The 25,353-nt window shown below is 41.0% G+C and overlaps 1 protein-coding gene across 7 annotated transcripts in view; it reads left to right on the forward strand.

Annotated features, from left to right (window-relative positions):
- Positions 1-25,353, forward strand: part of SYNE3 (spectrin repeat containing nuclear envelope family member 3) — a gene marked incomplete at its 3' end in the record, with an annotated part of 40,232 nt that extends 14,879 nt beyond the window's left edge. For 2 of the 7 annotated variants that reach the window (XM_072428060.1, XM_072428061.1), the window contains 30 exon segments: positions 702-874; positions 1,073-1,382; positions 3,186-3,344; positions 4,555-4,899; positions 6,445-6,581; positions 7,468-7,645; positions 8,270-8,452; positions 8,853-8,996; positions 9,246-9,380; positions 9,860-10,009; positions 10,468-10,640; positions 11,243-11,308; positions 11,754-11,813; positions 12,239-12,328; positions 13,423-13,527; positions 14,952-15,035; positions 15,644-15,742; positions 17,814-17,912; positions 18,633-18,725; positions 19,347-19,442; positions 19,737-19,817; positions 20,139-20,237; positions 20,521-20,601; positions 20,895-20,975; positions 21,190-21,288; positions 21,674-21,827; positions 22,016-22,156; positions 23,315-23,470; positions 24,177-24,215; positions 25,199-25,353. In XM_072428060.1, the coding sequence (XP_072284161.1) occupies positions 702-874; positions 1,073-1,382; positions 3,186-3,344; positions 4,555-4,899; positions 6,445-6,581; positions 7,468-7,645; positions 8,270-8,452; positions 8,853-8,996; positions 9,246-9,380; positions 9,860-10,009; positions 10,468-10,640; positions 11,243-11,308; positions 11,754-11,813; positions 12,239-12,328; positions 13,423-13,527; positions 14,952-15,035; positions 15,644-15,742; positions 17,814-17,912; positions 18,633-18,725; positions 19,347-19,442; positions 19,737-19,817; positions 20,139-20,237; positions 20,521-20,601; positions 20,895-20,975; positions 21,190-21,288; positions 21,674-21,827; positions 22,016-22,156; positions 23,315-23,470; positions 24,177-24,215; positions 25,199-25,353 (3,965 nt within the window). 7 annotated transcript variants of the gene reach the window in all.

Here is a 25,353-nt window from a genome sequence, read left to right on the forward strand (position 1 = left end):
AAGACATGTTTATTATTTTTATTATTATTATTATGTCTGCAGTCTCTGACCGTCTCCTGTACTGTGTCTGCAGTCTCTGGCCGTCTCCTGTACTATGTCCGCAGTCTCTGACCATCTCCTGTACTGTGTCTGCAGTCTCTGACCGTCTCCTGTACAGTCTCTGACCGTCTCTAGCTATGTGACTGTAACTTTTAAATCTAATTAGGTGAAAGTAATTTTTGTATCTTGTGTTGTGAGTTGAGTCTGTGGAATACTAATATGAACCTCTGCCAGAAGGGTCGGAACCTCTGGGCTTTTATTGCTGTCTGTGTAAAAATTAGAGAAATTTCCTGGCCAGGGGATGAATGTCAGACGGAACAGTAAAGAGGGAACAATGAAGGCTGGCTGCATTCAAAACCTGGCAGAGCACCGAATATTTCCACATTCTGAAAAAAAAAAAAACATTTTTGGCTTTGCAGTGAGGATTGCAGCTTATTTCAGACAAAGCTGTATATTGATTTTTGTATTAATATCAAATGAAGATTAAATAGAATGCAGGAGCTGGGGATGTGCAGAATTCTGATATCTTTGTATTTGTTACACATTAATAACATTATTATTGCAACCAAAATAATGACTCAATGCCAATATTAGTGATAATACAGCCGGGGGCTCTCCAGCAATTATTTCTCTATAACTAATTGATTTATTGAATTTTGCAGAAAATCTGTGCCCTGGAGCAGGGCGGGAAACTCCTCCTGGAAATGGTGCTGAGCAAAGCAGAGACTCTCCTTGGTGAAAGCAGCGACGATGAAAAGCATGAAATCCACATCAAGCTGGGGAAGATAAAAGCCATGTTTGAGGAGACCACCACCTACATGACACACTGTCACAGGTGAGTAGAGAGTTTGGGGGTAACATGAATGATATTTGGCTATTTGATGCGGGTGCATATGGTTGCTGGGGTTTCCAATAGGAAAGCCCAGCACTAGATGTTTACTTAGACCCTTGTGAAAGGTTAGCTCTGATGTTGTATCCTGACCTGTATGTGATCCTGCCCCATATAAAATGCTCATGGTCTCTTCTGTTACAGCCGTATTGAGTGGGTCTGGCTGCACTGGAATGAATATCTCAGAGCGAAAGACGAATTCACGGCCTGGGTCCACGACATGACGCTGATGCTGGAGCTGGATATGGAGCTTCAGCTGGGCCGCAAGGAGAAGTGCTGGCAATATGAACAAGCTCAGGTCCTTCTAAGAGATGTCAACAACCATTCCAAACTGCTGGACCGACTTCTAGAGGAGGCATCGTCCCTGTATAACCGCATAGGAGACCCCAGCGTGGATGAGAGTGTTCAGAGAACCTTGGCAAACGAGTACAAGCAGATCAAGAAGAAAACTCAGGTAGGGGGCCAGAAAATACCAAAAATGGCACCATTCTGGTAACCTTGTAGTATATTAGTAGTAGAGGTGAACAAGGTAGGGGGTCAGAAACCTCCAAGCATGGGAAGCTTTATATATCAGCAAGCCGGAGATCCTGGAACAGGATGGAGTTGGTATTTGCCTTCAGCGGATTGCATGATTCTGTAATACACCTCTACCATAGACTACAAGCAGGACTGAATGAGATTCCTCCCCTGATGATAGGTAGAATTCTTGGATCAGGTCAGATGTAAAATTGGTATTAACGCCAGTTGTGCCAGCACTCTTACCATTGAATGGGCCCTATATCTATAGTCAGTACATGGACCTATTCAAGCGTATGGGGAAATAAGGATAGGGATGATCAGCACTGAACGCATTTTGTTGGAATAGGGATTGTAGTGATGTAAGTAGGTAAGCTACCAGCTGGGGTTGTGGAGGTTAATGTAGTTCATATTGGGGTAGGGAGAAGCAGGATTGGTAGGTGTTGAGAATTGAATTATGAACAGGCAATACAGCTAGAGGGGAACCACAAGTCCCTGTAATCCCTACCAGCCATAGACTGCCCAAGTCATACTTATGTCCTTGGCATACATTGGGGTAAATGACTTGTGACCTTCATTATCAGCGTCTGTGCTCTTGATTACCTGAGCCGAGTTCTTGTTGGCTAATTCCCTTCCCCTCCATGAGAGCCGGCACCTGCTCTTCTATTTACAACTTTCTGGAGCTCTACCAGGGAACGGCTTTGCTTTGGCTGTGGTTCAAGCTTCCGTCCAGCTTGTTTGTACAGTGTTGTGTCTGTTTAGATTTAGTTTAGTGCCTTTCAGGGAAGATTGGTGTTCATTGTCCCACAATGTACTGAGAAGCACATTACACTGAGTTTATTTATTATGGATTTTCCCAGGGAGAGTTAAAGGGTACCCAAACCCACTGATATTATTATCTTGTATTTATGAAGCAGGACACTTGGAGAATCTTTGATGAGTTCTCTTTTTATGTTCTGATCCGCTGGGCCAATTATTAGGGTCCCCCACCACCTCTGTGCTGAGTTCTTGGATCTGCATTTTGCTTTGCCTATTGTGAGAGATTCCCCCCATTATTGCACAGTCCCCTGGTCTGTACTAGGACTCCCACCATCGCTTCTCGATTTGTGTTTTTTTTATATTATAGAGAGCATAATAAAGAAGTGGGTGGGTTGATGGGAACACCCAAAAATGTGGTGACCCTGGATAATGATAGCCAAGGGGAGAGAGAAGGCATTGCCAGGAGCAGTATTGTTATCCCTGTTGGAGGTGATGTAATGTCTTACCACCGGTTTATAGGGAAGTCCATATTTGTATATGACAGGCAGCCCACATAGGTTCAGGGGTTCCTGGAGTGCATTGCAGGCACCCTTAGATCTGGGGATATCTACTTTGTCATTTAGATATAGATTGCATGCTTTGTGAGATGTGGTGGAGGGGAAGGGGTTATCTTAGTATCAGGTAACAGGCAATACAATATCTGCATATGGCAAGCTTCCCAAGTGCGTTAACAGGTTACCAGGGTATTACAAGTGCCTGGTGGTACCCCCATTTCCTGTTAGGGTAATGTGCATAGGTTATAATAATGACAGGTTCACTTTCAATAAGTGTCATGGTGGCAATGAATAATTATCTGAAATGGGATCATTGCTGCATATTGTCAGCTAATAATAGTAGATACAGTTATATCTATAGTAAAGAGGACAAACTTTTTACCTACCAATGTTGTCACAGATCTGATGGGTTTGTTTGGTAATTTTAGGAGAGGACAAAGTGTCTGGAGAGGATCTGGAGGGATCACGAGGCCTACGAAAAGGAAGTCAACCTCTTTAAATCCTGGCTGAACGGTGTAATTGAGAAGCTGAAGTGCTGCGTTGGCTCGGCCTCTGAATCCACAGAGACCAGACTGAACATGCTGCAGGTGTGTATAAAACCTGCAATGTGTCGGCTCAGCCGACCATACAAATCTCTGAACAGAAATGCAAATCTTTGGAGAGATAACAATCCCTATCTGTGTCTGTGTTGTTTGTATACTGTATGCCTAAACTTCACCCTAATAAAATATTATTGGGGCAATGAAAGCACCACACAAATGATTGTAGTGTCCAAGCCAATTATTAATTATTTTGTACAAACAGCCAAAGCTTTTTAGAGGTTTAGGCACTGCCCTTCATCAAAGCCTCAGGTTTGTGTGGACCTAAAATAAAGTTACATAGTCAGGTTGAAAAAAGACATAAGTCTATCAAGTGCAACCACTAGGGAAATAAATGAATCCCAGATAAAACCTTATAGGCATAGCTGATCCAGAGAAAAGCAAATAAACCCCTTATAACCCCCGGGTTCAATTTACCCCAACAGGGGAATAATTCCTTCCAGATCCCATGAAGCAACCGGATGTTCCCTGGATCAGCAGTCCATGTTATCTTTCTTTTAAAACTTTAATCCCCTTTTATATTCTGTGCTTCTAGAAATCATCCAGCTTTTTCCTAAAGGAATCTATAGAGCTTTCTGAAACTGCTTCCTGAGGGAGCTGATTCCACATTTTCACAGATCTAAAATAATAAAACTCAGTGAACAATAATTATGGTGTATCTGGCATTCTTTCACTATGGTGGCTCAATAGCTGGTGGCATGAAGGCCATGCAGGACCATAGGGGACTTCATCTTTAATAAGACCAATAAACGTCTCCGTGTTGGGTTCCATTGTAGTTACTATAACTGGTTACTGGTTGTAGTTACTATCTTCTGGTAAATGCTTTATCAGTAAGCAGGTATTAGGACATTCATTATTCATTTATTCAGCTCAGTCATAGAGATCTGTCGTCTTTGGAATGTCATTTGTTTTATTATTAATAAGGGTGTGTGCAGAGTTTACAGCATACCGATACACACCTAGAACTTCTTATCCAGGATACAGGAGGGTGCATTAGAGAACACGTCAAAGTCTCTTTGCAGCTCCAGCCAAGAGCCCTGCAGGCAAATGATGGTTGCACAGGGTGGCAGTAACTGCCCCATCTCTGCAGGCACACTAAGCATCATGGGAGCTCAGCTAAACATGCGTTTCCCATCATTAACACTTAAGTTCTCTTCATTATATTCTGTGGCTCAGTGTTTTCTCTTACTTGTTACAGGAAATCGGGAAAGATGTCGAAGTTGGCAAGAAACAGTTAGAACTTCTGGAAGAGAGGTCAGTGGAGGTCATTAAAGACACGTCACCCCTGGGTGCTGAGAAGATTTGCAGAGAGCTGGAAGAGCTGCGCCGGACCCTTGATGAACTGAAGATTATGAACGATGAGGAAGAGGAGGGTCTGCTGAAGACTTACAACTCAGAGAATGCTTTCCTCCAACTGGCCCGTCAACTGGAGGCCAACATCAATGAGTTCAGGAAGGCCGTGCAGAGGTTGGAGGAGAGCCTTGAGTCTGGGGAGAGGGTGAAGAGTGAGGAGGAGCTCATTGCACTTTGGAAGACGCTTAATGTGAGTCTCGTTGGTTGCTAAAAATATTCACCTGTAGTGTGTTGATTCACCCAGCCAAGCATTATCATTACACAGTATTTATATAGTGCCGACATATTACGCAGCACTGTACAAAGTCCATAGTCATGTCACTAACTGTCCCTGAGAGGAGCTCACAATCTAATGTCACTACCATAGTCATATGTCACAGTCAGTTTTTGTGGGGAAGCCATTACTCTAACTCCATGTTTTTGGAATGTCGGAGGAAACCCACACAAACACAGGGAGAACCTGCAAACTCCATGCAGATTCCCGGCTGAGATTCGAACCTGTGTCCCAGCTCTGCAAAGGCCGGAGTGCTAACCTCTGAGCCACCATGCTGCCCACAATCAGCCATAACATTTACTAGCAGAAAAGTTGATGCCACTAACAGATCATAATGACTATTGGGCAGCTTCCACATTCTACCCATTCAGGCCCATACCTGCCTGATTGACCTTACCCTTACCTTGACCTTACCCACAATCAGTCTGGCCAGTGGTTTCATCATACACAGTGTTGTATTTGGATATTTCAGGCCCACAATGGTCACTTTTTCACTGGTGGATGACACCAGCACAGATAATCAGGGAGTGTTCACATTCAGAATCCAAACACAATAATCCTGTATCACGCCCATGGATGACGTATAGGTGTCGCTAGTCCTGTCCTTGGATGACAACGCTTGTTCTCTGACATACAGTAATTCAGTGAATGTTGTCACCCTAGGACAACATTCATCAGGCACAAATAAAAAAAACGGCAATGTAAAGGTAAAGACCGTGTAATTTTTTACCAGATGGTGTTAATAAATATTACAGATGATATGTAAATCAGTCCTTTGCAAATGATATGCCATCCACATGTTTGATCATTGATCAGGCAATGCATATTTTTCTGATACAGATCAAACATCATTTTACCAAAATAGTTACCAGAAATGAATGATAAAAAAAGAACAGTTTTGATGAGTTTAATATTAACTCCGGACCTTCAGGACCACATACAGGTCATTACAAAGCACAGGGGGTCGCTCTTTGTGTCTGGAGGAAAAGAAGTTTATGTCTATAGGGTTTTATATCTGGGATATGTTTTTTCCCTGGTTGTTGAACTTGATGGACTTATGTACCTAGGTCAGAAGGGTTTTAGGAAGCAGTTTACCACTCGCCCCCCACGAGTCCTCTCACCCCACACAGCATGAGCAATGCACTGTGCTGCCCCAGTACAATACAGGCCGGGATTATCACACACTTTGTAAATCACACCATATTAAATTTAATTCTGTCTGTTAGAGAAAAAATAAACATTTGTGTAGATCCTGGCCCTCGAAGGACTGGAGTTGGACATCCCTGGTCTAACTGATTACAATTATTACATACATGTATGGTTATTATAGTGCAGCCAACATATCTAAGGACTGGTGGGCTGCAAGGTATGAGAATTTATTTCTCCCGGGTTTGGCTTCACTTCAGGGAAACCTATTTTTATGATCTGATGATATCACACTGACCTCTTATTCATTGTCAGGTCACCAAGTCGGCCCTGGCTGGGGAAGAGGCCAAGGCGGAAAGAGTTAAAGTTCAGTTGAAAGATCTTTTCAAATTTTCCAAAGACGTTCAACCTCTGTCTGACAGCGTCATTGCAGCTATGCGTGAGTACCAGCGGTAAGTGCATTGACCGGGGTCCACCAATGGGATAAATATATATTTTTTACAGCGCAGGAAAGGTTTGCATTTCTACCATGTGTTTGCCGATTTGGGAGATTTCACTTTACAGGAAGAACAAAACATTCTCCAGAACAAATGTCCTTGTAACTAAAATTCAGCAAAACTTTGGATGGGCCCCCTGTTATAGCCCTCGGGGGTTCACCTGTAACTGCCAAGATAGCTGCCAATGTCTCCCACCTACCTAGCATTCTTCACTGCCCCTCAAGCTGCAGTCTGCTGTCTTCACATCTTCTCTAATTCAACCATTTAAATACTCACAAACTCCCAGATACAAATATGGAAATTGTTGTAGTAGCAAAAAGATTTTTCAATTTTTTCAGCCAATCCGATGATCCAGGAACCCCTGCCGGACAGCGCACCTTGATCGGTGACCCCACTTTTACCCAACTCAAGCAATGCAATCCCTGCTGGCTCGCAGTCCTCAGACCGAGGTGTTGCTGATGGACAAGCATGAGCGAGGACTGATACACATGGTTCCTGGTCATGTGATCCACACTATGGCCAATTATGACAATCCAATCCTGTATTTGATTTTGGAAAACCTTCCCGGTGTCATGTTGTCTAATTTTTTTACAGTGTGTATAAAATGAATGAAATGATAGGAATAAAAGAACAATGTGAAAATCCTAAATATCACTTGTCATGTGAACTAATGCTGTGGTCACCGAGGCTTCCGCAAGACCTGGGCATAAATCTTTGTTTTGTTTGAATGTGTTACCTGCTTTATTATAGTTTATATTGATCATTTGATTTCAGGAAGAATTATAATAGATTTTAGTACATGAACAGTAATAAAGATTTAGGGCTTCTTTTTGTCTTATAGAGCAAAGAGTAAGGCGTTCAAGCTCAGCACCGACACAGAATCCGAGCTGCGTCAGCTGTTCCAAAACCCTCTGCGTGAATTCCTTTACTGGAAACCCATCGCTGAGAGCGTCCTGGACTCCACGGCTGTTGCAGCAAACACTGGGGCTTTGAACCACGAGGCCCTGCAGCACATTGAGGTGAGCCAGCAATGCCCCGGTGTTCATGGTTTCCTTGTATTTATTATACATTTTGCTGCTTTCTGACATTTGGGCTGCAGCTTTAGTCTGGCCGGGTCTGTGATTTCCAGGTTCTGTGTATTGCATTCCTATGATGACAAAAGCAGACCCAGCAATACAAAGTGAACATGGAATAAAATTGTAGTTATGCAGAAAAATTGATGAAGGAGCCTTGCGTCTTTTTAGAGGCCATGAAAATTTAATAAATGCAATGCAATATACCTCAGGAGTGGCCCCTTCCTTTTCCTGCTGCAAGGCCAAAGTGCTAACCACTGAGCCACCATTTACAAAACGTAAAAGCCATTGGGGTCACAGTGATGATATGCTAACCACTGAGCCACCATTTACAAAACGTAAAAGCCATTGGGGTCACAGTGAGCAGATGCTAACCACTGAACCACCATTTACAAAACGTAAAAGCCATTGGGGTCACAGTGAGCAGATGCTAACCACCGAGCCATCAAAGGGAGGTCAGACTGCTCTGAGAGCATTTTGTTCCCTTAAAGACATCCCGTTGTCACGTTGGTTTTCTCAGTTTCCAGTTTTCTCAGTTTTTTAGGATCTAAAAATAACTTTTTTTTTCAGAAACTGCTGGAGGAAAGCAGCGCAATTAAAGAAAAACTGTCAGCCCTGGAGGCCAAGGGAGATGGCATACACAGCGTGCTGGGGGATGAAAGGACCAAACTGCTCCTGAGAGATGTGGCTGCGGCTGAAGCAGAGAGGGAGGCGTTACATCGCCATCTCCTGGAGAGGAAGGCACAGCTGCAGGTTGGTGGCTGGAATGTGCATGGGGAGGCCACCATGTACCCCCAGCCCCCCTCACCATACACAAATATATTGAAGGCCTATCATGAAACTGGTACAGAAACATATTCAGCACATCTTTTCATGCACATTTCCCCTTTTTTATGCCTTGTTGACCCTTCTAAAATCCAATGAGTTACCAAGAATGCTGAAATAAAATCCTATATAATGTTATTAGCACTGCCCAATGCTCCTTTGCTATACTAGAATCCCCTCTCCATGTTGTGAAGATTAGGAAGGGGGTTCTGTAGTCTGACCACACTTCCTGTCCTACAGTGACACCATTATTCCTCCATAGATCCCCTGGCTCGGAATGTTTGTTACTATCACCAGGTGTAATTAAAGCTCATTCATTCTATATCAGAGTCTGGCCGCACAGAGCGAGGAGTTTGACACGGCATTCAAGCTGTTACACCAGAAGCTGTCGGCACTGCGAACCAAGTGCGCCAAAGAAAATGAGATGCAGCCGGATATCATCGGAAAAGAGGCCCAGCTGCAGCGGCTGCAGGTTGGTTGGGGCAGTAGGGGGCGCTGATGGGTTTTGGGTCCTGTGTTGGTTTATGGATTGTAATTTGTTGCTGTTTTGGTTGGGGGGGGGGGAGCTTTTATATGCCGGTCAGATTTATTCTCCAAAATCAGGGGTTTGTGAGTATTCAGAATGTTCATGTGTGTATTAGGCTGCTTGCTTGGAGTTTAATGGTAAAGTTCCAGTATATGCTTCACCCTAATGATAACAATGTCTATGACTTCTTTATAGATTCTTCTGGATGAATTAACAAAGTTACACGCACCAATCAAAGAGTTAAACACCAAGATGGAGTTCAGTCCGAATCATGCCCACCGAGCCAGCAAGCTCCTGTCTGATTACCTGACCTTACAGAGATCCTTAGAGGTAAATCTTTCCTTTATTATTTCATATATAGCTGCAAATAAATTCAGAAATGTGAGCAGCCAATCAGCAGAAGGTACTCCAGGGATATCACAGCAAGGGCTGCTTCCTAATAAACAGCACCATCTTGTGGCCAGATGAAGAATAGCATAATGATGTAATATTGGAAAACTTGAAGAATGATGATACATTCCCAGCATAATTACATTGAATACAGTTTTAAAACGATTTACTGACCACATGAAAACTATTAGTGGGAATAACTATCCCATATTTCTTCCAAAAATTATAGTAAATTATAATTGTAGAGGCCAGGTGGGCCAGAGGGACAAATTATTCAGAGAACAGCGCCATCTTGTGGAGATGTATAACACATTCACATGATATAAGCTGAGATATTTAAAGCAAGTCTGTCCTAAAGAAGTCTCGTGTTTGTGTAATGATATTGCCTACTTTTTGTAACATTGATCATTCTCTTTTAGAACAATATCCGGAAAACAAAAGAATACATCAGCTGCCACTGGATGTTCAACAATGGTCTCCTGGATCTGCAGCGCTGGATGATGGAGACCCGGCAGGAAGCGGAGTCCTTCCTAGATGGCAGCAAGGACTGGGAGGAGAGGGATGCCGAGGTACCAGTCCATACATTGGGGTGATGTGGCCTGGGGAAGATTTGCAGACTATTTCCTTGTTGTGTATTCAGTGCTGTCTATGGGATTCCTAGAGCTCAGCCATCCTTACCTATGATGACCATCCATGTGACCATAATGGTACAATCATCTATAGATCTGATCCATACAGCGATCTGTTACTCGAAAATTGACTTGGCTGAGCTGATTCACAAGTTCCACCAACACTAACGGTTCAGATAAAACAAAATCCACCCAATTACAGTGCAGATAGGTTCTAGAATGTTTTGTCCTGCATTACTCCTTGTTATCCTCACATTGCTTTGCACCTCTCTGTGCTGGGCTTTTCCTCGCTCTCCCATTCTTCCCTTTTACTCTCCCTCCATCCTCACCCCCATTCACATAATAATGTTTGCCGGTTTCCGCCGCAGTCTCACCGGTTATCTATGGACTTCCCACAGGCATTATTGGTGGAGGTTTCAGAGAAGGACCTACAGCGCCATCAGGTGGAGGCTCAGGGTCAGCTGGTGAGTGAGACCTCATCCCCAGAGGGAGCTGCTGTCATTCACACCGAGCTAAAACAGCTTATGGAATCCTGGGGGTCACTCAGACATCTCTGTGAGCAATTATCCAGGTAAGTGCTATCCCCTATCTCCAGTATTATCTTCTGGTATCTTCTTTGTTACATACAATGCTTGACATCTCTATAGAATGTGCAGTGCCTGATGCCTCTAAAACAAGCAGTGCCTCGTACCTCATAATATATCTATATATATAATATCTTTATACATGGAGTCTCATATTTTCTTGTACACATCGTTTAATACCTCTATATTATCTGCGGTGCCTGATGCCTAACAAACAGTTCTTTATACATGGAGTCTCATACTTTCCTATACACATCGTTTATTACCTCTATATTATCTGCGGTGCCTGATGCCTCTATAACAAACAATGCCTCATACCTTTATACATAGAGCCTCATGCTTCTGTTGCATGCCAATGTATAATTCCTACTGGTTCCTAGGGGTTGCTGCTTATCAAATTGGTTTCCCACAGATTTTCCATTTTGGGTTTTCCACGTACATCAGATTTAGTAAGAGGACCTTTCTTTAGTGTAGGAAGAAACAGTGATAGGTCTGACTTGATATTAAAGAATGTCTTGCTGTTGATTTTCTTTTTGATAGACTTGCTTTTATATTGTAAAACTGTTTATAACACAATCACTTTTCACAGATCTGTGAAAGAGCGAGCAAGTAAGAGGAGGAGCCCAAAAACTGTCATTGTAAACCAGACATCAAAGTAAGTTCATTGCTGTGCTGTGCAGCCATAACTAATACTTGGTATACATAGATAGAAAAAGTTTGAAGCCAACCAATGGTTTCTGGTCATCTGGTGGGGAGTTCCTAGTTTGGACAGTCTCGCTCTCCCTGTAATTTAAGCTTCAGCTCGGCAAACCATCAGTTTTCCTTGATAAACACATAAAACTGAGGCTGCAGCGCCACCTGCTGGTTAATAATAATATCTATTCAGAGTGAGAAATGTATGTGACTCAAAAAAGTTAAAAAGCATTTTTGATACATTTTATCTTTAGTCTAGAACATAGAAAATATATAAAACGCTGTACATTCTCTTTGACTGCATTTAATCTGCAGTGGCATTATAATCACATTGCATCATTTCATATGCCTGTTTTATTGTATAGGTGACAGGTACACTTTATTTTTGTTTTCATTTGTCTATGCAGCTTTCTAACTGACGGAGACCTGAACAGCCCCTCCCAGACCCCGGGAACGAGGAGCCCTGGGTCAGTACCTAATATTGTAATAAAATGAATGATCAGTTATTGTCATCTTCTCAAAGAATGTTTGTTTTCATTCACCCATAGCGAGGAGTTCAGTACAGCCACTGCTCATATTTCTACAACTCCTCCACAATCAGGGAAGATTGCCGGATCTGTTTACATCAATAGTAGTGTTGGTGCTGGGCTTCTCTGGAAGCTGTTTGCAAAAGCAGTGAATCTGATATTTACTAAACACAGTCTGTGAATCTTCCAGGTCCATGTGTGTTCAATAGCAGCAAAGGATTGGTGAATGTCAGCTTCATTGCTTTATAAATTGACCCCTGCATGTCATTCCACATCTTTTCCTATTATTTCCCATCAATAATACTCAGACGTGCTTTGTTATGAGCTATCTCATGCTTGATTTTCTTCTCATTTAATCTTTGCAGCATAAAGCAGAACATCCGACAAATCAGTGTACAAGACAATGGCGGTCATAGTCACAGCGATGGTGGGGGACATCATGAAGGCTTCTCAAGGTGCGCAATAAATGTATTTATTATAAGAAGAACAATTGATGTTTATGTTTTATTTTTACATGTGTAGGCTCGGGGGCTTTTGTCAATCACATGGTTAAAGCAGAACCAAAATTCTTATCAGACCGGCGATGCCCCTTCTACAATAATCCCCCCACCTGCCTGAGTTTTGCATGCTTGCACTGCTTGAGCTTTTTTTGCTAGGATACCGGGCAATCCCCTCTTTCCCTGCACATGCCCGGAATTAACTCATGTGCAGTTACATCTGTGCTCATGTGCAGGAGTTACATCATCCCAGCCTGGCCAATCAAGATGGCCAGAGATTGTCCATTAGTAATTGCAGGTTTAGTTACACTTCAGCTCCACCCAGGGCTCATTTACCCTCCTGGTATTAAGGGGCGTTCAGTGATGTTTTGGCTGGGTGGTTCTGCACATTTCCCGAAGAGGTTGAAAGTCTATGGAAGGTCCTGGAACGGCAGATCACTCAGACTTGCTGCATGCAACATTTAAAAAAACCTGCACTGCCTATACAAAAAAAAAAGATTGCAGCAATTCCCATTCATTTCACTGATTGTAGGGTTTGGTACAATTGGGGACTGGTTGGCGGTGAATTACAGTCATAATATCCGTATAGCAAAGAAAAAATACCTTTTTTTTTAGAGGGTGTTTTGTATTTATGGTCACCTGGATGTTTTCCTTGAATGTGTATTATATTTGTAGTATATTTGTTTCTTTTTTTTTTCTCCTAAATTGTTGACATTTTTCTCACCTTTGAGGGGTTTGTTTTTTTTTTTTGGTTTTCATGAATGATAAGCTGACATTTCACAAGGGGCAGATAGAGATTGAGTTAAATAAATTATAGGAATATTTAAAAATATATCATGTCTGCTTATCCAGGTTCACGCGATAGCAAAATCTTGTTATCAGCCAATAGGAATTTAGTTTTCTGGCCAGTAGAAAATGCACTTTGATTGGTATCAGTAAAAACAAACTCTTTATTGAATCCAGCCGTCTGTTCAATCGTTTACTTGTTTTTTGGAATTGCGGTCCAGTTTTGTCTTTAGTTTTAGAACAAATGTTTCTATATTTATCTCCAGCCATGAAATCTCCATCTCTACATCTGGTATCTCAGGAGGACAGAACAGTTCCTCCATCCGTAATGAGCAGTCTCCAGGATCTCGTCATATGGAACACTCAGGAAGGTGAATCAAAACTTCTGTATGAATATAAAAACCTGGTCAGAGTGACTGATCGATGGATTTATACTGAACTCCAGGGAAATGAAATGTATGGACAGCATGGTGTGGGGTGGCTGTGTCCTCTCTGGGGAGATTTACCCCTCTATTTGTCTTGGTGAATACGGTCACTGAGAATGAATCTGGTGAGAATCCAACATTTACAGTTGTCACCAGAAGAGGAAAACTTACAATGGAGACTCATGTTCCAATAGCAACTGTCTAAGAGGGGTTACGCCTTAATCTTGGGAGATTTGTTCTCTGCTCTGTTGTCCCCGGAGCAGTAAGTCAATGGGAATCTCTGCAATTAAAATTTCCTTATGCAACTTCTTTCAGAAAATTCAATATTCAAAATACATCTTAGAAATCCTCTTCTAATTCCATGCATAGCAGAGAAGGTCAGACAGTTAGATTCTTTTGTTTGCACATTGCTTTTTATTGAACAATGACAGCTTTCTGACAGCATGATAGAGCAGAGTGATGATTAGTGTGCTGCTACTTAGTAATTACTTTGTTCTACCCGGAGGATCAGGGAACGGAGTAATTACTCTCTTTGCATTGGTTTTATAGGGATATACCTTTGTGACATTTTGAATACTTTATTTGCGATAAAAGGCTAGACAGTGAGGATTTTGTTTTTTGTGTTTTTCTATCCCTCACCATTTTACTATCCCTCTGTATTTTCTATTACTCTCCAGTTTCATGCTCCTCTGGTTTTTTTGGGTGCCGGGCGTCTGCTCCCTTGTTGGTATTGTGTGCAGTCTTCACAACCATTGTCTCTTGGTATCAGGAGATGATTAATTTGTTCAATAATACCCATTCCTCAAGAAGCAGCCTAAGTCCTGCGAAATGCGTTTAATGCAATAATAATCTTCTTCTCCCCCTTCCACAAATCCATAACTCACAAGAGATATGCTGTAGGGGGGAAATGCTCTGTGTTATTGACATACTGTTGTTTTTTTGACAATTGTTTTTTTGGAATTGTTTGCTGCATATAGGTATTTTAAAACCCTTCTACATCTCTATTTTGGGGACGTGGCTTTTTTTCCTCTCTCTTTTTTCCTTTTTAAGTAAAGAGGCTTTTTCCATGTAGTTATTAGTGTGCTGTTGTTCTTTTCCTGCCAAGTCCAAGGCTGAGGAAGGTCCTAGGCCAGGTTATATTGTTTTATTGCTGGGGGGTTCTCATTAGATGTCAGAATTGACTATGATATCAGGCAGATATACTTGAATCCATAGACTGGATGAACTTCATTAATAACCTTTAGGGTATAACATTTAAAGCATCTCTTTTTTATCTTTTTTGTACACAAACAATTTCTGATATTACTTAACGGGGCCTTTATATCATACTGTTCCTTTTCTTATATTATTTATATTTGTATGTTTTACAGCATGGACTATAAAATGATCCGACCTCTGGTTACAAAGGACAGTAGCAGCCACTCGGGGCCCACACATTCGGCTTTCTCAATCAGGTAATGAAGTTGGGGAGGAGAAAAGCTTGGGGGTTATCAGGAAATAACCAAATTGCTTGACAGATGAACTATTGGTTACCAGCCATGTAGAGTTCATCAAGCCAATCGATGACTTTTTTACATAAAACAAATTATTGATCTATCCAATCCATCTATCCAAATACTCCACCAGATTCCTGTGTCCAGCAATGGATGATACAGCTGTGTATCGGCAGTTGTTAGACAATGCACACACGTCAGTGGTAGAAGTCCCATTATCGTGTGCATTACGCTGCATTCTTATGTACATCGGTACATTTCACATAATAATAGGCAGAGCATGCAGGCCAGCTCCCGGCATGCAGCGTCCTTCCCCATAATTCACCTGTCAATCTCACCTCTATCTCATTGACTTCTCATAGGAACACACAGCACATTACCCTCTCCAGCTCTTCGGGAGCTTTGATTGTTAGGTGCAGGAATCAGGTGGCAGCCATCATTGCTTAAAGTGCACCTGTCCCAAGAGTTAGACATAAAAACCTAAAATCAAATATAATATCTAGATATATGCAAAATTTGCTATGCTTTAATTGTATATTATTTTTATTATAAAATATTTAATATTGCAGCACTGACATTGATGGATATTCCAGCAGCACTTCATCCACGACTGACGACATCGAAACCAGTAACAGAATCCAAACCGGACACACTGGGAATCTGAGCAGGTAACCTGAAAATGCTGTTTATTTCCACAATAAAAAATGCAGAGTCTGCCATCAGCTGCTAGATAATGTTCTGTGACAGTAATGCTAAATACACAAAGATACTGCGATAGGAATAGTCTGTTGAGTCCAAAGAGATTTGGTGAGAATGAAGTGCTTAAATCTTTGTGAATTGAACTAAGTGTCAGCTGTTACAACAAAGCAGAATTCTGTAAGCAAATATATCAGATAAAAGGGAGGATAGTTTTGTTTCCATGTAGAATGATCTAATATACCTCAGAATTTTCCCCAGTATTTTTTAGGCATGGTGGAAAGAAGCTTTAGCTGGGTGACAGCCTCTGTATTATGACCCAAATCTTCAGTAGCCACCAAAAAACAACCGTGTGGTCACTGAAAAATGCTGGATGTGGGGCCCGGCTAAAATGGACCGGGAGGAACACTGCACCTTATAGTATAGTTGGAAATTTTAGAGAATGTGTGACAAGCAGACATATACAAGAATATGAATTCTCACTTTTGAGTTGCCTGGATTATCACTGAGTCTATATGCATATAGTATAATACATAATATCACAATGCTTACCTGCTGTATAATGTGAGCCCCGAAGAAGGTAGATTTTGTAGCCCCTGAATCATGTCGGCTGTATTTTTTTCTTAGGGTCATCAGAAAGCTTTGGACCATATCCATTGAGTTGTATTGATTTTATAATATGCACTTCACACCCAACACAGACAGAGGCATTAGGCATGGCAGATACTACTAACCACAAGACACTCCTATTGTATTAAAGCAGCCACCTGTGGTCTGGGGGTGACTTCAGTGTGACTTTGCTCACCATTCACCCCATTATTTCCTTTCCCAAGGTGCACTTTTTGCCTATTAATATGGGGTACATGGCCTCAGGAAAAAGGTTGAGAAACAATGGGCCTGATTTAATAACGCTCCCCAAGACTGGAGAGAATACACTTTCATCAGTAAACCTGGGTGATCCATTAAACCTGGAAAGGATTTCTTAAAGGTCATTTGCTATTTGTTAGCAAATGTTTTGAATCCCAGGCCAGATCAATTCCAGGTTTGATGGATCACCCAGCTTCAATGATAAAAGTGTATCTTCTCCAGCCTTGGAGTTCATATTATAAAATGTATACAAATCTAATGGATATGGTCCAAAGCTTTCTGATGAAACTGAAGAAAATCAGTCGACATGATTTATGGTCTACAAAATCTCACATTATACTGTGTTATTACTGTGTTATTATGTATTACACTATATGCATATATATTCAGTATTGATCCAGGAAACTCATTGCATACATACATACATACATTCATTGCATGCATCAGGAGCAATTATCCGACCTCAGAGAGAATTGAAGGGTCAGACATAAGCTTTCCTAAATCGGGCCCATTGTTTAAAAGTTTGAGGAAGAATAAGAAATCATCAGCTTTGCTTAACCTCTTTGGCGGTATTCCTGAGTGTGGCTCAGGGTGGATTTTTCATACCAAAAGCGGTAACCCCGAGCCACATTCGAGGTGGAGTTTCCATAGAGATTAAAAGTCCTGCCTTGTTCCCACATTCCAGCGGCGTCCTCCAGCGGTGCCTGCAGTGTCCACCAGCTATGTCCGGCATCTTCTTCCCTTGCTGATGCCAGCCGAGCATCTGTGTAACCTGGCGATGCCCAGCTAGCATCTGCGCCCCCGGCGTGTGAAGGTTGGGGATGCGAGGTCTGGAGAAACGGATGCTGGCCGGACATCTGTTCCCGAGTCTCAGGCTGGAAGGTGGAATCATTGGGCAGGTAGGCGGGACAGGGTGGTAAATTTAAAATAATGAGGATTTTTAAATGTACCGCTTTTGCATTCATACCGCCAGGGGGGTTAAAAACCAATTCCCAGAACTGTCTAGGATCAGAGTTCCCCCACAGAATGACCATCAGAACCCCTAACAGTCTAATATGCTAATGGAAGTTACAAAAATAAATCTGCCCCCTCAAGTTATTAAAGATTCATGAATTTTGGATGTTGGTACTTTTGCATATTTATCATTATGTCTTTTACATAATGTCTAATTTACAGCAAAAACAATGAATCCTTCGGATTTAACATTACGGGAAAAGCCAGCGCCAGTTCCAGTTATACAGAAGTGGACTCTGTGCACAATGAAGGCTCAAGCAGGTGAGGTGTTTTAATATTAATATGAATTATAATATTAATATAATGTATTTTTATAGCGCCAACATATTTCACTGCGTTGTACATCAAACAGAGTTTGCAAATAACAGGCAGATACAGACAGATTGTTTTAATGATAATAGTGTTGTGTCAGTTTTGATTTATCTTTTTAAAAAGTTTTAATGCAATAGTCTAAGTAACTAGTAATTATAAATAAAAGTGTAATACACTGGTAAACCAATATTTTACATTTTTGTTTTTATTATTTATATACAATCTATACAAATAAACAAAAAATATTACACCGTGCACTCGCAAGCAATCCCCAAGATATTATTTTTGAAGAAAGTCTGAAAATTGCTGCTATTAGGTTCTTTCTGTCCATCTGAATCGCCATATGGAGCTCATTGATCACAGCAAAGGAAAGAGAGTTGTTACTGAACAAGGCAATAGTCTGTGCCAAATTCCTGCTCAGACTGCTAGCTGTATTGTTACCCAGTGCACGCAGGGTTAAATAATGGACTGCTGCATTCAATTGGCTGTTTTGGGTACAAAATAGATTCAGTATAGGTGCATATAATTTATTTATCATTTCTGTAATATTAGAATATGTATGTAAGGTTACAAATCAATGGGATCCTGTATTTATGGTAAACGTTTATCTACAGAACAACTAGAATTGTTTTTCCCACAAATTAATATTTGATTTTTCTCTTTACTCAGAATTACGAGCCCGGCTCGTGGATCCGGATCTCCTGATATGTCAACTAAGTCTGTGAACAGTGTGACAAAAAAAACAACCGGCGGGAAGTCCAGGTAAGTTAGAGGAGCTACTCCACTTTTGTAACTCTAGAGTAGAAATACATGTCTTTTCCTACGTTCATTTCTAAACTTAATCATTAAAGTGAATGTCATTTCAACCAATCTTCTTCCAATTTTTCTCATGCATTGTCACCGTTCTTGTGCTGGTAGCTACAAGTGGCTGTAATGACAGACATTGCACCGCTATCATTGGGCTCTTTTAGAGCTATGATGACCCTGACATGAGTGCATGTGGATGGGAAGTGGCTACAGAAGGCTGGAAGAGATCTACAGCACTGACACAATAACAGTTTAATGAAACATTCCAACAGTTATTTGGGGCTTACATTTATTTTAAAGCTTATACAGCAAATAATAATTGTCAAATGTACTGAAAATTCCTTCTGAGTTTCAGGGTGAATGAACACTGTCCTATTCTTCATTGTAATATCATGGATAGATTTATTTACTTCCAATATCTCCAATGGCATCTGCAGAATTTCAGGAATATTTGTATAGAACAGCGATTCCCAATTTTTCCTATTTACAGAAAAATATTATATCAATGCAAACATGAAACTGAAATAATGTATTATATAATAGATGGATGATTCGTTTTGTTCTCTGGTTATCTAGAATTCCGTGTCCGGCTGCTTCATCTGCATCTCCGGATAAGTCAAAGAAGTCTGTAAAAAGCTCGACAGAAATCAGCACAACCAATGTAAAGGCTGGGTGAGTAATCAGCAGCTTCATTCATTTTATGTGGAATACTTGTTTTTTCCTAATACTAAGGGGAATCTAAAAGTAGTGTACAGTTTCACAATTATGATATATATATCCAGTATTTTCTTCGTGTTTACAGACGGTAAGACATCAATCAGTGGAATGACTGCTTTGGAGCATCCCAACCCTTAGTTGTTGTAGTGCTTGCTTGTTTATTGATCTCCCTGGAAGATATTCCTGGTGGTAGTTCAGGTGTAACTATTACAAGTGCAACCAGTGAATGATTGTTTAATTTCTACCTAGTGATAGTGATGGACAAGGAGAAGACCTGGACATTAAATCAAGTTTCAAGATACTTCAGAACAAAACAAAAGGAAATACCAGGTAAGTGTCTCTCGCGTCTGATTACCCCCAACTCACACTATTAGTAAACCATAAACGTGCAGAACACATCGTCTATTGCCATATAGGACAGATAGGAACATTATGACGCCGAACACATTTCCTGTAACTCTTTCCTCCTTCTATCTTTCCCTCATTTCTTTCTCTTTTTCTGTCACTCGCTCTCTCCTCTCTCTCCTTCTCTCTCTCTCTCTCTCGCTCTCTCCTCTCTCTCCTTCTCTCTGGAAGATATTCCTGATGGTAGTTCAGGTGTAACTATTACACAATATTAAAAAATAAATCAATTGTTTCATTTCTACCTAGTGATGGTGATGGACCTGGACATAGTGATGGTGAAGGAGAAGACCTGGACATTAAATCAAGTTTTAAGATAATTCAGAGCAAAACTAAAGTAAATACCAGGTAAGTGTCTCTCACATCTGATTATCCCCAACTCACACTAATAAATAGTAAACCATACATGTGCAGAACACATCGTCTATTGCCATATAGGACAGATAGGAACATTATGATGCAGACCACATTTCCTGTAACTTTCTCCCCTTCTGTCTTTCTCTCATTTCTTTCTCTTTTTCTGTCACTCTCTCTCTCTCTCCTTCTCTCTCTCTGGAAGATATTCCTGGTGGTAGTTCAGGTGTAATTATTACAAGTGCAACCAGTGAATGATTGTTTAATTTCTACCTAGTGATAGTGATGGACAAGGAGAAGACCTGGAAATTAAATCAACTTTCAAGACACTTCAGAACAAAACAAAAGTAAATACCAGGTAAGTGTCTGTCGTGTCTGATTACCCCCAACTCACACTAATAGTACATTTGCAGAACACACCGCCATATAGGACAAATAGAAACATTATGACGGCGACCACATTTCCTGTAACTCTCTCCCCCTTCTGTCTTTCTCTCATTTCTTTCTCTTTTTCTGTCACTCTAATTCTCTCTCTCTCTCTCCTTCTCGCTCCCTCTCCCTTTCTCTCCCTGGATAATATTCCTGGTGCTAGTTCAGGTGTAACTATTACACAATATTAAAAAATAAATTGATTGTTTAATTTCTACCTAGTGATAGTGATGGACAAGGAGAAGACCTGGACATTAAATCAAGTTTTAAGACAATTCAGAGCAAAACAAAAGTAAATACCAGGTAAGTGTCTTTCACATCTGATTACCCCCAACTCACACTAATAGTAAACCAAACATGTGCAGAACACATCGTCTATTGCCATATAGGACAGATAGGAACATTATGACGCCGACTACATTTCCTGTAACTCTCTCTCCCTTCTATCTTTATCTCATTTCTTTCTCTTTTTTTCTCTCTCTCTCTCCCTCTCTCTCATTGTTTCATTTCTACCTAGTGATGGTGATGGACCTGGACATAGTGATGGTGAAGGAGAAGACCTGGACATTAAATCAAGTTTTAAGATAATTCAGAGCAAAACTAAAGTAAATACCAGGTAAGTGTCTCTCACATCTGATTATCCCCAACTCACACTAATAAATAGTAAACCATACATGTGCAGAACACATCGTCTATTGCCATATAGGACAGATAGGAACATTATGACGACAACCATATTTTCTTTAACTTTCTCCCGCTTCTGTCTTTCTCTAATTTTTTTCTCGTCTTTTTCTGACACTCTATCTTTTTCTTACTTTCTCTCGCTCTCTATCCTTTGCTCTCCTTTTCATCTTCGTCTTGTTTATGTGAACATCTCACATCTCTGGTGGCATAAGATAAATGTGATATAAAAGTCATCTCATTGCTGATCAATCTGTGATTGTGATATCATCCTCTCTTCTCGTGTCTTTTACACACTAACAGAAACTTTTATCTTGAAGAATAATTGCAGGAAACAGCCTGAAGAAAGATGAGAGGAATTTTCTGAACACTCGAGGGACATCAAGAGGAAATCGTAACCTCATCTCTCTTGCAGAATCTGTGGATGTTGTGGATTCTTTTCCTGCACAAAGTAAAGAAGAGAACGCTATAAAGGTACAAGGAACACAAGTTTATTCCATGTCTGTGCTATGATATTGTTTGCCAGATACAGAATCAAGATTGTACTGCATCCAGGGAAGTGTGATAAGTCGGAAGCAGAGCCTGCGTACTGAATAAACAAATATGTTCTATACTCTGGATTCCCTTTACATTTCTAATAAAGAACGTTTTGTTTCCTTGAGAAGCAGACAGGTGATGATCACACAAAACTCTTGATGGAGTTTGAGCAGTGGCTGAAGGTGGAAAATGTAAAATTGAGTCGAATTTGTGCGGAGGGATCTTCTAGCAGAAATGGAGAAAACACAAAGAAGAGCAGGCTGCAGGTAAGAGGGTCAGAACTCTGAAAATATGATACAGCCATGGCCAAGCATTTCAGGGATGAGGCTCTGGTCACAGTCCTGGTACATTTGTGGCTATACAGAGTGTCCTATAGGTCACTACACACTTCCTTTTTTCTATTTTCAAGGAAGATTATGATTCTTGTGTGGAAATGTGTGACTCACTTCTACACCATTACCAAAACCACCCTCAGCTCTTGGAAAACTTATGGTAGACGAGTCTTATCTTTCATCTCTCGGGTTGGGCTCACGACACAACTGTAGAACTTGGGGAAGCAGAAATTCTTGAGCATGAATGAGACTCTCTGAAGCTGGTGGTGTCCACATGAGCATTATAATCTTCTGCTTGAAGTTTTTGAGCAACCTGAAGTGGGTTCGGGCTTTATCATTCTCCGAAGCATCCGCTGAATCAAGCTTGTGTTGATGCTGAGTTCCAGTGCTTCCCTCCGGATGGTCTTTCCCTGCTCCAGGAGCTCGGTGTTTTCATTTGTGGTGGTAGTAGCCGGCTTTTACTGCGTAGTTTGTCAAGAACAGATCCTGTTTCCAGAAACTTGCAATAGATAGCGTAAATTGTGTTACGTGTTGGAGCAGTGTGACGACCATAAAGCTTCTCCCACTTGCGCTGAACTGCAGGCAGGGACTGAAAAACTTCTTGTCAAGTGGCAATTTTGCAGCGCTGCTCCAATGCCGTTATTAGGATTCGGGGGAGCTTGTTGTGTGTTCACCTACACGGGGTGGTAGTTAGTATTGCATAGGTGGATGCAGTTTATGTCGCACAGAGTAAAATGATCCTCGTATGAAACATGGAGTTTGTGTTTCCCCCGTGAATGCAATATATAAAAATTGAGAGTGGTGTTAGTAGGAGCTTGGAATAAACTCCACTGTCACAGAAAGAAAATATATGTGAAATGGGACTTTAAAGACATCATATACCTAATAACAGATTAAAATTTGAAATATCAGCACTTTATTAATTAATAACTTGTTATTAATTATATGATGTCTTTAAAATCCTATTTTCACATATATTTTCTTTACCCAATGAATATCAATTTCCATTTTGAGGATATTATGGTGACATCCTAGTTCAGGTTCTCATAGTCTCTATTCTGTTTGGTAACCGTTTATTCTTCCTATGTGCAGATGTTGACGTCTCGGGTTCATCAAGGGCAGAAACTTTTTGAAGCTCTTCTTCTGTGCCGGCCGGCCATGTCTGTGACGGAGGACCTCAGATTCGAAGATCTGCGATATCGCTGGATGCTCTACAAATCCAAACTCCACGATTCTGGAAACTATGCGGTATGAAGGCCAAATACTTTATCATTTAAAGGTGTCAGCACACTTTTATTATCATTTATCGACAAGGATGCCCGCTAAGTGGAAACAGCTCCAATCTATATATCCTATAATGATATTCCTTTTTAATATATATTAAGCTGTGTGGCAGTTAGTCTGATTTCTTCTGTGTTATAGAATATATGCCTGCACCAATCATCACTGATAATGGCTGATGGGTGTTTGAATGGCACTGGTTACTCAGAAAAGAAAAATTCTTTTTTTCCATTTAAACATTGCCAACACACTCTTAGAACTTTCCATAGAACTAACATGAGCCCTCCCCTGAGGAGCTATTAAATCTCCTCTCCTCACCACAAACCATTCACTTTAATTCAGAGTGAGAATGAAATCTGTGATCCCTGCCCTCCACACTAATATGATGCCCCAACGTTTACAAGTAACAGCAGGGGCCTCCTTTTTGTAAGAAATATTTTGTAAGAAATATACTATTACTAAAAAGCTATACACATCTTTATTTAGAACTCGTATAATGTTTTTTAAATACACTGACCTATAATATATTATGTATCAGTCAGTATGATTTCTGATGGTATGCCTGCACTTTATGAATTAATCTCTTAACTGTAATATGCAAATTACCGGAAGTGACCTGGCACTCTTCTATACTGGACTTGTCTGTAAGCATTGATCTGCTTTTATTTTACAGAGTCTAAACTTGACCCAGGAGCCCAGGGATGTCACCAAGGTATTGTGTTCTGTCCTTGTTAGCTGTAGAAGCTTCTCTCTACATGTTGTACCGTACTTGTATGCAATCTATAAATACAGATGGGTCTGCAATAAGCGCCCCATTGTCTGTCCTCAGTCTCATCATATGCCCGTCCAGTGTTTTTGGAAACCACAGTCACCATGGACCTCACCTACTCACATGTGGTCCGGGCTTTGTGTTATAATAATATTCTTGTCTTAGCCTTGACTGTGTATGTGACTTATATTTATCAATCTGTAATATTAGGTGTCTGTGTCCATGTGTAACAAGGATTAAAGAGTCCCTGTCACGTTACAAAACCATATTCCCCTACCTGTAGAAGTAAATAATTGTCTTCCTCAGCACTCCTACCACACAATACTGATCCAAAGCGCTGGTCCTCTAAAGTCTGCTGGGAAACTGACACTTCCGGAGGTGTTAATCTCTATAATGACCCACAGCTCTGATTGGTTCTGCCCCATTAACTTCAGGGTGAGACCAGAGGGGGGAGCCACTCTAAGCTCTGATTACCTTTGCATTGGAAATAATACATTGCTGCATGTTTGGGGTGTGATAATAAATGTCAACAATGTCAAAAAAATAGCAAAAATAGGAGGATTCCTTTCCCAGTGCAACTTTTTAAAATAGCAGAAAGAAAATATAAATTGTCCTTTTCATTATTTGGCTGTAAAGAGCTTCACCAGCTGTGTCACTTTCCCGACTTCTGATTGGGCGTTGAATCAGCAACAACCTGATAGGTTATTATCACTGCTCACTCTGCTTTCTCCTGTAGTCAGCATGTTCCTGGCACTACATGTGCATGTAGCAGAGTCTGATTGGCTCTTAGATCTGCCCGACTCACTGTCATAGCTACTGATATGAAAGGGGCTGATATATATACACAAGCTTAAAAGAAATAAACAGGCACATTACATGTTTTTCTTAATCTGTATATTTTCATAATTTTTTGCTGTATCTTGCAGAAATCGGGAGGAATCTGCTCGTTTCTACACCGCGTCTGCTGTGCTGCACTGCCTCTGCAGCTCCTCCTTCTGCTCCTCCTCCTGCTGGCATTCTTGCTCCCCCTAGTGTACGAGAGCCAGAACTGCGCCCTGGCCAACAACTTTGCTCGCTCCTT

This window comes from Pyxicephalus adspersus, chromosome 12 (assembly GCF_032062135.1).
Source record: "Pyxicephalus adspersus chromosome 12, UCB_Pads_2.0, whole genome shotgun sequence".
Lineage (NCBI taxonomy): Eukaryota > Metazoa > Chordata > Amphibia > Anura > Pyxicephalidae > Pyxicephalus > Pyxicephalus adspersus.